Raw genomic sequence first — 15,670 nt, 5'->3', positions numbered from 1 at the left:
GCAGGTAAAAGTGGGCAGGTCAGTGCTTTGCAAACTTCCTCTTTTGTGTGTTGCCATGGAGACAAAGGGCACGGCTATAACCTAGATCAAAGCTCAATCTTTCTCCGTCTGTCGCTCCCTCTCACTCATTTCAAATACATTTTGCATACCCAGAGTAGAATGAGCTGCTTTCTCAAAGCTTTCACATACATACAAATGTTTACAGTCAACAATTTGTACAAAATATTTATTAACAAGTACAATTTGTGACTTTTTTTGTACAGGTTGTTAATTTGTGCTGAGACGAATCCTGATAAAAATAACCAGGAAATGAACAAACGGGCAACAATCATTTTCCAGTGTGTCAGAGTTAGCTTGAGGTGAAGCAATGCAGCTTTCAGGTAGAACAATGGAAGAAAAGGCAATGAAACCACATCACAGTGTGACGTGTCTGTGCTACTTTAAGTGCCCTTTTCTCCATTGTCCTGATAACAATTACAACATAATAAAACTCTTTGTTTTTATGGATGGTGTTTTTGAAGAACAGTGCAGAACATGTCTCTGCTATGTCTTGGTTTTTAAGCACCTCAGGTAGTTAGCAGCATAAATGTGCAAGTTTTTTCATTTTAATTGCATTCTGTACAAGTTCAATTCTAGTTTTTCGACAAATTCTTTAGTACAAATCTAATTAATTATCTATATTCAGCAAAATGTTGAAAACATCAATATGAACAAACGAGTAGTGGAGTTAATTTTCTTTCTTTCTTTATCAGCACAATAAATGTAGAAAAATAAAAATGAGAATGTCTCCATGATGAACAGTACATTGACGGAGCTTCGTTACAGCTTGGTGGATTTTTCAACTTTGCTCTTCACATCGAAGTCCTCCATTGAATCCTTCTCTGTGACATCTGACACCTGTAGTGGGTTAATAACATGAAGAAGCACATCAATACCACGACCGACTCTGCTGTAGAGTTGTGAGAGACAATAAGAGACATCGTACCTTTGATTTATTGAAGAGCCTGAAGCAGATGAGGTCCTTGCTCCTCACAAACAGATCAGAGTTCAGCTTCTCTTGTTTACATCCACCTAAAAAAAGAGATGTATATGCCAATAACTTATAGAGTAGGTTATAACTTTTAACATTTACAGGAGGGCAGCTGTACTGTTCCTCTGCAGTGGAAGTGGAGGTGAAAGAAGGATATCTCACCTGTGACCACGCTCACCAGCAGACCACACACCATCGTGGTCAGTGTGCCCACCGGACACAGGTAGAGGTAGGAGAGGGAGTACCAGGAGTCGGCCAGAACTGGTCTGAAACTGATACACAGAGGAAAGTGTTCAAGTTTCCAGGTCAAACTATTCCTTTAACTTTTTAACTTTTTAACTATTACTGGTGGTGATAACACTGTCAAAAACATGTTTAATAGTTAAATGTGAAGTCTAACAGCAACATAAGGTGTTTATGGGATTGGTATTCAACACAACAGGTGGAGTACATTATGTGATTTTAAGTGATTGGAAGAGATTTGATTTTGTATCAACGTTCTGATGATACACTGAAGCTTATTTATTTTTAGTCTATAAAATGCTGTTAACGTATTCCATGGTGACATCTTCAAATGTTCTGTTGAGTCAACAGTAAAAAAAAAGAAGAAAAGAAATTGAGTTTATCTGTGATTCGAAAAAAAAAAAGCTATTAATCCTCACTTGTGACAAACTGTAACCAAATAATTTAATGAAATTTTATTCAACTATCATCATTAACAGTAGATGATTCATTTCCGGACCAGTGACTGATCAGTTTTCATGTATGAACTATATATTTTTGTATATACATTTAGAGTGTTTGGACTTTCTCTTTGTGTAAATGTGTTTTCACTCTGGAGCTGTTCATGTCAAATTCAGCATTTATCTGGAAGTATATTTAAAGTTTGGACAAAAGTTTAATTCTGAAACACAGTCCAGAAAAGCAGCAGTTAGTGTTTGGATATTAAGTCAGTATCAACTTACTAACTGTGACTATCTCATAAGTTTGAATATGATCAGAGGAGCCTTTGTTTACTGTAACATGACTCACTCAGGCTGTCCGGTCGCTGACGGACTGGTCCAGGGAGCTACGGTTGAAGAGTTGAAGCTCCCTGTGCTGTTGCAGCCCACAGTGGTGACATGGAGAGGATTCGTCTTCTCATCTGACGGTGGGTAAATCTGGCCTCCGATCCCCACCCACAGAGTCAACACCAGACCAATGATCATTCCCAGTAGGCCTCCCTGAAAGGTAAACACACACATTTTTCTTAAATCAAAAACTTCTTTGTGATGTCAGAGGGCGCATATGTTCTGGTAAATACTCAAGTAGATACCGACCACTGAATTTGTTGTTCGGAAAAGCATGCCCAGCAGGTACAGACCGAGGAGAGGCCCGCTGATCATGCCAAATATGGACAGAGCTGCCTAAAAAATAGACAGTTGTGTGAAGAATTGTAGTTCCTTGTATTCACCCTGGGGTGGGGCTGTAGAGCAGTAAATGAGTGTTACCTGCAGAACACTTCCCATCATAGAGGCAACTCCAGCCATTCCGATACACAGGATTCCAAAGAACACACCTTTGGAGATGTAAATTATTAATAGTAAATTATTATACGTGATTATAAAACTGAAATCAAAGGAACAATCTAATCACAACTTCAAATGTCTACACATGAAAATTAAAAAAACAACGTTATATCTGGGTCATACATATTTAGATTTTCTCTTTTGGAGATAATTTGTGATTAATGTAACCGAGGTCTGAGTTTTTCCAGGTGGATTCTGCAGCAGTTTTCTTTTTTTTTCAGTTTAAATCACTATTCTGCAAAAACTTAATCCAAACCCATTCATAAGTCTTGATTTACAAAAGCCCTAAATATTTCTTCTTTTCTTTGGGCATATCTGCAGTAATCTTAGTTATGTAAACAACTGCAGGTACTCCTGACATGTACTGTCTCCTGACATGTACTGTCAGGAGACAGTACATTCTTAGCCATAAGTAGGCGTGTTGTGTGTCCAGGAATCTGTCTAATTTTCTTTTTTTAGTAGAGTTGAAGTGCCAGAAACAATTCTGGTCCATATAGATTTGCTAGAATGATCATGAAACCGTTTTTTATTTGGATTTCATTTGGTAGTCTGTCACGTTCCTTCACACAAATATTTCCTCGAGTTATTACCTGTGTAAGACTAACAACATTGTTGGATTAACACCATACAAACCCAAATGTCTGTATAACACAACAAAGAGTGTTTGCCTGAGGCTGTATTCTGAGATAAATGCAGCAGTGGAGCCATGCCCTCGGTCTCAGCCTATCTCAGGTTCATTGAACTTCTGTGTTCCTGCCTGCACATGTTCGTTCCCTTTAATCTACCTGATGAAATCCTGCGCATTATTGAAACAGTAACTGTTTCTGCTTTGGTTCCTGTGAAGTCTGTTTGTCTTCACATGTGCGCTTCTGCAATGAACTAGATTTTGTATTTGTCTTTGATTATGTTCTAAATTGTGTAGCGGAAATGATCTGGTAATCTTTTAACAAGATAAGATAACTTATATGGCAGCAGAGCACTTCCCTCGACCAAGGCCCAACAGTCACTGTAAATTCAATCATGCTGCACCCAACTGCAAACACTAATAGATATCAGTCCTCTTAATATGCCTGATTTTTCATCAAGATCCATGAATTATTTCCGGGGAAACAGGAGAAAATGCCCTTCTTTCGTGGCCCATGTCCCATCCTTCCACCAAGTTCTGTGGAAATCTGTTGAGCAGTTTTTGCAATACCCTGCTGACTAACAAACCAACAGACCAACTAAGCCACGAACAAACAGACAGATCGAAAGCATAACCTTCTTGGAGGTAATTTAATCTTGGTCTCTACTGAGAAGTGTATGTTGCAATTTAAGGTGATTACAGCATTTATTCATAACAATAGTTAACTCTCTTTCTCTTTTACTTCTCTATTGTACATGATCACTCTTTCATTCTGGCGGCCATCAAAACACAACTTACTGAGACCCATGTTCATCCAGGTGACTTGTTTCTCTGTGAGGTTTTTGCACACAGGCAGGATAAAGTCTTCCACAGTGACGGCAACCAGGGCGTTAATACTGGAAGACACGGTGCTGGAAAACAAATGCATTAATTTAAGATGAATTTAAATAGTAGATTAGATTAATGTCATGTTGTCCAGTACTCGGCAAACCAATGATGATTCAGGTGTTGCTCACACACTATCTCCTTACAGCTGAAGCTTAACTTCTACTGTATTTCCTTTTCAACACAGCATTCCTGACTTTGTTGTGAAATAATACAGTTCCTCTCCGGGCCTCACCTCAGAGTCCCGCTGTATGCAGCAGCCACAAACAAACCAGGGATTCCAGGGTAGGTCTCCAAAATATCCATCACAAGGTAGGGCAGCAGCTGGTTTGCAGACACAAAGCATTTTACTGTTAACTGTTAACACAACGTACAGCAGGATGGCCGTGTGATGGGGAGTAAAGAGACTACCTGGTCAGGGGTGGTTATATCACCGTTTAGGAGAGGGTCACAGTTCTTGTAAATGGAATACATGGTGAGGCCAGAGAACACAGCCAGACTCACAGTTACCCACAAGCCGACCATGTTCAGGTACAAAGACCTGAGAGAGGAAAAAGAAGAACCTGTCAGTGCACGAACCCTTCGCTCACAGTCTGCGATGTAATATACTGTACTGTACTGTGTAATGCAACGCTCACATCTTGGCATGGCCCAAGGTTTTGCAGGAGATGTAGCGCTGCACCTGGGACTGGTTGATGGCGTAGATGGACACCCACATCACGCTGCCTCCGACCACAATGGTCCAGAAGGTGTGTCGCTTCAGAGGATCTGGGTCAAAGCTGTAGTGAAGATCAACAACACAAAAGAACACGGAAAGAGACTTAGGGACATTAAATCATAAACTTATAATAATGTGGGAAGTCACGCTTAATGCAATTAGAGGTTTTCACCCCTGCCTGTTGGTTTGTTTGTCAGCAGGATTACACCTAAACTACAGAACGTAATTCCACTAAACTTGGCAGATTGATTGGACATGGGCCAAGAAAGAACCCATTACATTTTGGAGAAGATCCAGGGTTTTAATTTCTTTCACTTTCTGCATCTATAATAATTCATGAGTTTTGATAAAAAAAACTGGCATATTTTGGGTGACTGATATCTATGATTGTGATCAATTTCATGCAGATCCAAATAAAAATGCGGGGGTAGTGAATTTAAATGTGGCTTCAAAAGGGGAGCGCTGGGCCTTGGTGAAGGTTTCCGCTCTACTGAGCTCCATTCTGGTTAATATTCAGTTTTATTTATTATAATGACTGCAGACCAGTTGCGTAACAGGAAATTATAAAAAAGTTAGATGTACTTTGTTTCCCTGTGTGTGCAAATTCACTAAACACTAAAAACTCTGATTCATGAAGCCCCAGCCGTCTTATATTGTAATCACTTTAAAACAAACTCCAATAACTAAGATGAGTCTGCTTGTGCACTTACTCAAACGCCTCCAGTCGGCCTCCTTGGCCGGCATCTTCCCAGATCTTGGTCAGGCCTCCCTGCAGTACGGCTCCTCGGGCTATAACAGCCACAAACCCCGACAGCATGATCACCATCTGGACAACATCTGTCCAGATCACTGCTTTCAGGCCACCCTGAAAAATAAATCCATGTAAGAGATGGTTGAGTATTTACATGCACTTTCGTGAAATACATCATGTGTATAAGTGTACATCGTCATGCAGAAAATGGTTTCAGTTTCAGTAACAACAAACTGCAGCAGGTGGAAGATGGTGCCAAAGTTTAAAACCTCGATGTTTTTGAGATGGAAGCATACTTGGACTGGATTGTTGTCTTGATGTGAAAACACTCATGGTGCACAGATTATGTATTTAATCCTAAAAATAATATTCTTTAAAATGTACAGTACAAACCAAAGTGCAGTAGAGGATGCAGACCGCTCCTGTCGCCACCAGCACTCCCCACAGATTCAGTCCAGTGACTATTCAGGAAATAAAAACTCATTATTCATGTATTAAAATGATGTATATAACTTTGCTTTATTACAAGAACACAAGTAGAACACATTCAGTTTTAGGTTTAACTATGTGTATAAGAGAGAAAGGAAAAATACAGGCTCAGGTTAGGGTCAGTAAGATTTGTTGTTGTAGATGGACTTAAATAAATCTGCATGAGAAATTCAAAATTTGTAGAAAAGACATGAAAGAGAATTCTGTGGTGAGTTTAACAAAGATTCTCTTAAGTGAAAATGACTAAAATAAGAAAGATAATAATAAGAACGTAAGAACGATCTTCCATGGCCTCTAACTTTCTCTCTGAGTGATTATTTTGCATAAATGTACCCAAAATCACAACCACACTGTCTCTAACTTATGTGAATAATGTGGGAAAAAAATACAAATATGAATCTTTTCTATGCATGTACAACCATGTATTTCTCATTTTCATCATGCAGATTTAATTAACAGGTTTAAAAAGGTGGATTTACCAAGTTTGGGATAGAACATTACAAGCTAAAATCCTATTTGTAGTCCTTATAGAAACAGGGAGAAGTAAGAAGTAGTGAAAGTTTTCAGTTTGTGAGCTCTCTTGTTTGGCTTCACCGTACTTTGATTTAGTGCAAGAGCTGGAGCGTAGATGACTAAACCGGTGTACAGCGCCTGGAAGAAGATACCAGCATTAGTTGATTAGACGGAAGCACAACAAGCATGTGATTCATATTCAAGAATCCATCTTACATAAAGTCAAACAGAAAGAGGCAGCTGCTGTTTACCATGTTAGATTAACCATTTTAATCATCTGAATGGTTTTGTTTGTGCTAGTTACCGTCTGTGAGATGTACATTGACGTCCCAATTATCCGGATGGGCCGACTGAAGCGCAGCCCCAGGTACTAGAAATACAAGAGGGAATTAGATCATCAAGCAGCTTTAAAAAGATGGATCGTGTTGTTTACATCTACTGGTTGAATCCATATCTACAGAAGATTAAAGCTGTTTGTTTCTTTGTTTTTTGTTTCTTAATGTTTTTACTCCACACTTATGGAGAAAATACTTTTATAGCAGTTGGATTCAGTTCGGCCCCATGAGCCTTTTATCACTGCAAACAAGAGATGATTCATCTGCAGCCTGTGTCGTGTTTGTGTAGCTTTTCCAAACGAGCATGCTTGCATTATTGTGTTATATATTATTTCAAAGTTATTTTGTGCTGCAAGTGTCTTCCAGCCTTTGGGCCATTAAAATGATTTAGATGTCTGTGTTGTCTCACCTCGTAGGTGCTGGTTATCCCCAGTCGGTAGAAAAGCGGCACAAAGATCTCAGCGGTGATGACAGACATGATGGCATAGGAGAAGCCGAAGAGCCAGAAGGCAGATCCAAACCGGTAAGCCTCAGCCGGTGTGCCGATGACCGTGATCCCCGACATGAAGCTGGCGGTGAGGGACATGGCGACCGGCACAGCTGTCATTTGCCGTCCACCCAACAAGAACTCGGCGGTGCTGGTGTCCTTGCGGCCTCGGATGGCCTGGAAGAGACCGATGCCGGCCGCCCCCAAGACAGTGGCAGCAAACACCACATAGTCCCACACTGAGAAGGTGGCCACAGGACCACCTGTACCCACCATGGTTAGTTCAGTAGAAGAAGCTTCCTTGTGCAGCGTCGATTCAACAGGATTCCTCTATTATGCAACCTTGCTAATGTTTAATGTTCTTCCCTCTAAATTGCCCTGAAATTGCTCTCAAGTCCAGTTGTTCATAAGCCAAAAGAAAAATACAGCCTGTAGACAGCAAAAAAAAATAAGCTGTTCAGCTCCTCTCAGAATCTGTCGACTGCCAGAAAACAATCAGCTTCATTCTTATTAAAAGTTTCTCTTCAAACTTTTAGGAAAGAAAAGAAAAATCCATTCCTTTGTTTTTCGTCATCTGCTAGTTTAGAGTATCAGCGTTAAGTCTCTCCTGCTGATAACAACACACCACTGCTTCTGTTCCAGTGCTCTCTGACGTGTTGGTCCCACTATAAACATTCTTTACTGGAGTTAATAATCCATCAAGGACACATAGGGCTGGAGTCACCCACAATTTCAACGATAGTAAAACATGAGGATCTTATGATTGTGTCAGCGGGCGTTGATGTCGTTCCTTCTAAGTCCAGGACCTTTCCTTCTAAAGCTCAAGGTTACTCAGTAGTCATCGGTTAAATCAGGAATTTCTGCGGCCAGGGAGGTTTAAAGTTTAGGGTTGGCTCACTTCTCCTGCTGTCATCCTTACTGAAGCTTTACCCAACACATCCTTGTCACTCCTGCGATGCACAAAGAAGTTTCCCAAACTCAAGAAATAATGTGACGACTGCAGAGGAGACAGAGAAAGTCGGTTTAAAGCTGCTGCTGAAGTGTGATCCCTTCTAATATTACCAACCTAATGAGGACGGTTTCCATAAACTATCTGGCCGTTAATAAAAACGGCTTGTTCTGTTAATGTTTGTAAAGCTGAGCAGATAATGAGCAGCTAAGAGGAACACTGAACTGGCCCAGCGCGCTTCATGTTTTCACGATACACTGATAATTGCACAGACAGCATTACTAGTCACTGATACACCAGGGAAGAACAAGACACGCTAACTGTGTGTGTCGTAACAGATAACGTTTATCAGAGGCGGCGTTAAGTTCATTGTCTGTAGGGATCTGAGCCACTATTAATGAATGATGAGAAGCAATCGCTTACTTCGCAAATTGTGACTCAATGGGTTGGAGAGAGAGGTTTTCTCGACAATCATTAATCAAATATATAGATAAGTCCCTGAAGTCTCAAGGAGATGGATGTCAAATTATAGAACTTTGTTGTCTCTATCTAAAAAATCTGGTATTGGTATTATTTTCTACTGACTAAGAGAAAAGACAAACACTCTCTGAATGTTTTCCACCCATTTTCAGTGCAGGTTTGTGCACATGCTGAATGTGAATGTGCTTTAGTGTCACTTTTTTCGGTCCTTATCGTTTTCACGTGCACACCAGACGTGCACGGAAATATTCTGTTAAAAGAAGTTAATTTTTATTCAAATTAGAGACAGAAAAGGTTTGTTTTGGAAAAAGAAGTAAGACTCAGGTTAAACTTTGACTTTTACCGCTTCATGAAAAACCCATTATTTTCAAGCAGAACCTGAGCGTTTGGGGGATGTTGTGACATCTAGTGGACACGGCTTCAGACTCCACAATCAGATGCAGAGACGCTTCTTGGTTACTGCATCACATGTGTTCATTCAAGACATTATTAATTCATGTCATTCACATAATGGACAGAAAGTTTAGTCCTTCCTTTTCGTCACCGATGGACGATAACGGCCGGTTTGCATAAAGGTGGATTATATAAATATCACATAAATCCTGTTCAGACTCACAGCATCGTCAGACCTGCAGACCACATCTCGCATCAAGGTGAGCAGAGCAACAGAAACATACAATACCAATCATTTGATTAAACTCTGTTATGTGATTGTCATTTCATCTCTTTGTCTCTCTTTCCCCTGCAGCTTCAAACTGATCGGAGTAAAGAACACAAGTTAACATGGAGACGGCCGTGTTCAACTGCTGGCTCCTCTTTCTGCTGTTCAGCCCAGCTGTTCCCATGTGTTTGCCCGCAGACTTCACGCTGTATGTGGAGAAGCCGGAGTGTGACTTCTGTGTGGCCATCAACACGACGAGCTGCATGGGATTCTGCCAGTCGTGGGTGTGTACAAGAATAAAATACTAGTTTCTATTCAGCTCGAAGGGTTGGGTCAATGTTTAACCTGTAATTAAGCAATTTATGTGTGTAATTAAGTGTTAAGGAATGGAAATTATGTTGAAAAATAGCTGCTGAACTTAAGGTTTTGAGTTCAAACTATGAGATACATGAGCGAATATTTCACTTTTTTCCATTTTAAGAAAAGCCCTGTCCCAATCCCTCCATTTACTGTTATGTAACATGAAACTAGTTGTAACTTTATATATTATTTGAAAACGTTTTTTCTTACATGAGATAAAGAAGTCATATTAAAATGAAACCCTCATCGCACAATTTTTTCTCACCTGCATCTCAAATCAACACTTAACTAGAATGGCATTCCTCCACCAAGGCCCAGCAGTCCCCTTCTGAAACCACATTTTAATTCACTAGATACAAATTATTACTTGAATCTGCACCAAATTGCTCACACTCATAAAAAGTATTCTTTCATCAAGCTCCATGAAGGAAAATAGTGAAAAATGCCAGATCGTGCAATGTTAAAGAAAGTGAAAAAATCCAATTTGTGATTTAACGAGTTCTTCCTTGACCCAAACCGCGTCCTTCCACTGGGTTTCATAGTTATTCATCCGGTACTTTTTAATGTGCAGAGGGGAAAACCTATGTTTGTGTGTGATGAGCAGGAACGCAACTTGAAGGACAGCTTTGGCCCACGCGTCGTCCAGAGAGGCTGCACCTATGACGAGGTGGCGTACCGCACGGTCGTGCTGCCTGGCTGTCCCGTCAACACCAACCCTCTCTTCACCTACCCTGTGGCCCTCAGCTGCCACTGCGGCACCTGCAGGACCGACAGCGACGAGTGTGCACGCAGAGCCAGCGCGGACAGGCCGAGGTGCACCAAACCAGTCAGACGTGTCTACCCATACCCCGGCCCGAGTGACTACATGATCCCTTTGTGATTCTTTTATTTCCTTTGAATGTGTCACTGAAATCACAAAGCTGTAACCACATGATCCATGAATGTTCTGGGAAAAAAACCCACGTCATCCTTTAGCCTGGGATGAATACACTCATGTCTGCACTGTGTTTACTGTCTCCCCTATTGTACCAGCTGGTTTTATTGTGCCTGTGTAGGTCAGTGTGTCTGGGCTGCAGCTCTGCATATTTCTGGCAGCGTCATTATTTACCCTCTTGTTTGTGTGCGAGTCCCAGACTTATTGTGTTTACTGTGAAAGTGATACTCTGAATGCAACTCAATTAAAGGTGAAGTCTCTAAATAGCTCCTGGACTTAGCTGCGCTTGACTTAATCACATCCTGTGCCGGGCCGTGGCTTTCTGTTTACTACATAACAAACACCGGGCCAGGACTCCTCCGTGGTGGCACCTCCGGGTGCTATATTTGCCTCCACAATCATTCTGGGAAGCACATGATTGTTTTCACACCGCTTGCCGTTCAGTGGATTATCGTGACCGTGTCAGACCACAGATATTTAGCACAACAGGTACAGAAGAGTCTCTGAGCTCCCCAAAATCTATATTTGTGAGATTGTTCACTGTTGTGTCGCATCCAGTAGAGTTCATCTGTAGTTTTCCATTCACAAAGGGGAAATTTGGGCAGACAGCTGGAGCTTATTTATAGCTCAGGGGGTCAGTTGGAGAATGTAGGTTAAGTCCGTCCTGTGATGTCACTGTTTCATGGCTTTATATTATATTCTGTCACATGTGTGGTCATAACTTTTCTGTAAGAGACATTTTATATCAGTGTCTCTGTTGATTTTGACAGTTATGGGATGTAACTGAGCCTTATCTGTTGATTTATTTCCTCTGACAGAAAGAGAAGGTCTCAGTTTCATCAGTCACCATCTGCATTGCTCCGCAGTACAAAAGGCCTCTGTGCCACTGACTCCTGGTACAATTCACTAAAGTAGGATCCTCAAACCGACCTCGGGGCTGGGTGTGAGAGGTTAGATGCAGGGAAACGTGGATGGTAAACCAGTTCATCACATGCTGACACTGGTTCACGTGCATCCTGTCGCCTTGAGGAGGCTTGTACAACTTCTTGCAACCTGACACCATTAACCTTGACAACAGTCATACGTAACAGTATTATATACGGTGGCCCTGAGAGCTCAACGCACTGCAACTTAAGAAAACACATGCAAGTGGACAAAACACAAGCAAAGTAAGAAAACATCTTCATCAATTTCACAACACAACACAACACATTACAGAAACGCGCAGCAAATACAGAAACGCGCTGCAAATACAGAAACGCACAGCAAATACAGAAACGCACAGCAAATAGAGAAACGCACAGCAAATAGAGAAACGCGCAGCAAATAGAGAAAACGACAATGGAAGTGTTTCCAGAGGACAGCTAAAAGTGATGGACACTGCTGCCACAGGAGACACAAAAACGTCCAATACAAATTCGGTTTCTGTATTTGCTGCGCGTTTCTGTAATGTGTTGTGTTGTGTTGTGAAATTGATGAAGATGTTTTCTTACTTTGCTTGTGTTTTGTCCACTTGCATGTGTTTTCTTAAGTTGCAGTGCGTTGAGCTCTCAGGGCCACCGTAATTTTACTTCTCTGCAACCAGTTCCATCTTGATTATAATTAAAACACCCCTGTATGCACAAGAGATTGTATATTTTTTCATCCATTTTGTGCCAGTTACCCTCAGGTTACAGTGGCAGCAGGTTAAGCAAGATAGTCCTGATGTCCCTCTTCAGAGCCACGCTTTTCGCTTTCCAAGTGTTTGACAATGGGGGGAAGCTTCGGGCAAACTGTGGTCTAATTCCTGCAGTTTATGCTGAAATTCTTGTGGATACCTTCTTCCTGACTCTTTGCTGTTTTGCTTCTACATTCAAGTACATTTCACCAGTTGAAGTCCAGTCTGCAACCAGCAGTACAGAAAGCCACATTGCCGTCAGCTCCAAATAAGTTATTTTGTTTGGTGTTTTCATTTAAAAAGTTATGTTCTAAAATGAACTTTGAGAAAATGTTAACATCACAAGAACAAGACTAGCAATACAACAATTAGGAGAATGACGTACAAAGACGTTGTCTGTGGCAGCAGTTAAACAGTTTCTTAGAACTATCTATCCAACCATCCTGATGTCTGCCTCCCTCCCTCATCCTGGGAGCTCCAGATGGAAATGAACCTTATACTCGTGTCCCTGTGTTAGAGAAACTACTAAATGAAATGAGATACATGGTCTCTCCCGTGTATTCTGGGTCTACCCCAGGCTCCTCTGCCAGTTGGATGTTCCCAGAAAACTTCCCATTAAAGGTGCCCAGGAGACATAATGTGTTTTTATGTATATAATATATGATATCATTTTATGTCAGGTCAGGACTATTCAATATATTGTTCTCATTCTAACTGATCTGTCTGGTCTGGTATGACTTTACCTGTAAATCCACATAACTGGAGGGTTTTATATGCTGTACTCTTCTATCAACAGTTGACCCAGCGTGACACTAAAATCATGAGACTGTTATGGCACAATAGTTTGAATTCCCCGTGCAGAGGTGTTTTGAAAACCATAATACCCCCACAGATGAAGTGGAATTTGCCTCCATCAGCACTCCGGCAGAAGCCGCCATGTGGAGCGGACACCAATCTCTCAGTCATTCAGACGCACCGCACCGCTTTGTTTGCGTTGTGTTCATTCAACTTGAAAAAATGTGGGAATTATTTTGCTATGCTATTGGCAGAGCCGCCGGGAGGCCAGCGTCGATCTGTCGGTCGGTCGGTCCCCCTCATTCTAGACTGATCGTCTGGCTTTTCCAGCAGCTAGATGTTTTTTACTGTGACGGCTACTGGGTGAATTGCCATGAACAATGTGCCCTGACAATGTATTTTAAAATATATCAACATGTAACAAATTTTTTAAATAGTGCTGACCTCAATAGGCCCCACACAATGAATCCTTATGGCTTTGGTGACTTTTCCTAAAGCAGCACCCTGAGGTGCATGGTGGCTCAACAGCTGTTGAATGAATTTCCATGAAAATGTGGTTTTAAATGATCATGTTTCTCTTTGGTTGAACTGTAATAACTTACAAATACTTTTATCTGTCCTCCAAATTTTAATTTATCCTGTTCCTTGTTTTATGACCAAATATCTGCAAAACTAATAATATTTCCATCGTCCACTCGTAGTTCACATTCACTCCAAATCAGCAATAGATAGCTTGCCAAGACGCTAACCTGATAACCTAAGGTGTGTTAGCATTTAGCTCGCAGGACAACTATAAATCCTGGCAGCAAGCACGGCCTCAGACACCCAAAGACTATTTGAATGGATGCTGTTGTAAGACATATCTACAGACTCTATATAGAACCTCAGAAAGTTAATATAATACATGACGCCAATGATTGGACCACTTGGTTGCATGAAACGTCCAAAACTTAACCTACTTCTGCCTCAGTAAACCTTGTCGTCTTTTTCTTTTTTTTCCTCAGCGTGCCTGCAACCACTGTTATGCAACTTTTCAGCTTCAACTGTGAGTTGGTATAAAAACACCAGATCCTTATCGCTTGGAATGCACCTTTAAAATTTGTGAGATAAACCAGTTTTTATGCCAACAAGTGCCCTCTTACCTTTTGCCATCCACCTGGTAATTTTCCATTCGGCTGATGCTTGGTTGTGTGAGCACCTGTAGTTGCAAGAGTCATGAATACAATAGGCTGTGCTACTGTCTGTGTTCCCACGTCAATAGATATGTTGTTTACCTTTATTTGTCTAAGGTGGACTGACCGTCTCCTTTTCAGTACGATTCTGTGCTGTATTACAGTGGGACAAAGAGAGACGAGTCCTCCAGCAGATGCATGTTACACTGCAGCAGTTCAGAAATAGAAGGGACTTGCTTTGAGGAGACCTTAACGATGCATAATGAAACTTTTCGGCTTCCACACCCATGTTTATTCTCCCAAGGTGGAAGAAGATCACACATACTTTTCTCTAGGGCTGGACGACAGGGCCAAGAATTATATCAAGATAAAGAGATTTCATATCACTCAATAAACAATAGATAACAGAATCAATGTCTTATTGTTATTTTAAGTTTCATTTTAGATTTTTGTTCTTGGGTGAAGATTGTGGTTTTAAACTCTTCTTTATGAGCAGAGAATGACACTTGATAAGCTGCAGAACGAAATAAATAAATTCATATTGCGATAATTCATTAAACTGTTTTATTCCCCGCCCTGCGTACCATTTAGTTGTACAAACTTTTTTTTGCCAAATCTTCAGTTTCTATTTTCTGGATTTGGGTCATGTGTCATTATTTTTCCTTTTTCTTTTGTCTCTGGGCTTAAAATATCAAGTTTGGATGTTTTCATTATTTATCGACATTTTTCTGATAGCACCGATTGAAAAGGGAAGTCAGGAGATCATTTACTAAGAATACATGTGAGTTGCTGCCCTAACTTAATAAACATTGCGGTGCAGAGTCAGTCTACAAATTACTCACAGTCATGTGTGTTTTCTGTAACTTTCCACCAATGAGACATAACCTGGAGACATCTGGGCCAAATAGAAAAGCCACCAGAACACTAGACACCAGAATGATGTCATGGAGCCACAGAGCTTACACAGGGTCTTAATGCCATGATGCTCTTATGGACTTACACTGGCACCGAGATGATCGCATTAGATCCCGGTAGTAAACAGTCCTGACGCCTCCACTAGTAAACAAAAAAAACCTGACTTCAAAATATCTAACTTTAAAAATACTTTTCATTTGAATACTTAAAATAATGAGAGAACAATGGTATCTTCCGTGGTCCACCCCTCGCCGTGTTTGGATACACGTGATTGGTGGAGCCGCTTGACTGACGCGTCTCTCCTCCAGTGGCACGAGGAGGTGAGTCCAGATGCACACCGCCTGAA

At 41.0% G+C, this 15,670-nt stretch overlaps 2 protein-coding genes across 2 annotated transcripts; one reads left to right on the top strand and one right to left on the bottom strand.

The window, feature by feature from the left end:
* Nucleotides 1-272: 272 nt before the first annotated feature.
* On the bottom strand, nucleotides 273-8,470 carry slc5a8l (solute carrier family 5 member 8, like). The gene is made up of 15 exons (XM_035148052.2): nucleotides 7,324-8,470; nucleotides 6,884-6,949; nucleotides 6,666-6,717; nucleotides 5,971-6,038; nucleotides 5,537-5,691; nucleotides 4,747-4,887; nucleotides 4,520-4,649; nucleotides 4,344-4,432; nucleotides 4,022-4,134; nucleotides 2,521-2,588; nucleotides 2,350-2,436; nucleotides 2,063-2,253; nucleotides 1,193-1,302; nucleotides 986-1,071; nucleotides 273-897 (listed from the first exon to the last, which is right to left on the bottom strand). Exons 1-15 carry the CDS (start codon nucleotides 7,675-7,677, stop codon nucleotides 820-822), a joined length of 1,788 nt encoding a protein of 595 aa, XP_035003943.1. The 5' UTR covers nucleotides 7,678-8,470; the 3' UTR covers nucleotides 273-819.
* Nucleotides 8,471-9,349: 879 nt separating this feature from the next.
* tshba (thyroid stimulating hormone subunit beta a) lies at nucleotides 9,350-11,053 on the top strand. The gene is made up of 3 exons (XM_035148063.2): nucleotides 9,350-9,483; nucleotides 9,579-9,775; nucleotides 10,456-11,053. The coding sequence occupies exons 2-3, from the start codon at nucleotides 9,614-9,616 to the stop codon at nucleotides 10,729-10,731; spliced, it is 438 nt and encodes a 145-aa protein (XP_035003954.1). The 5' UTR covers nucleotides 9,350-9,483; nucleotides 9,579-9,613; the 3' UTR covers nucleotides 10,732-11,053.
* The last annotated feature ends 4,617 nt before the right edge of the window (nucleotides 11,054-15,670 follow it).

Source organism: Hippoglossus stenolepis, chromosome 3 (assembly GCF_022539355.2).
Source record: "Hippoglossus stenolepis isolate QCI-W04-F060 chromosome 3, HSTE1.2, whole genome shotgun sequence".
Lineage (NCBI taxonomy): Eukaryota > Metazoa > Chordata > Actinopteri > Pleuronectiformes > Pleuronectidae > Hippoglossus > Hippoglossus stenolepis.
The sequence above is the reverse complement of the archived record's forward strand: the minus strand, read 5'-3'. Positions and strand labels throughout refer to the sequence as shown.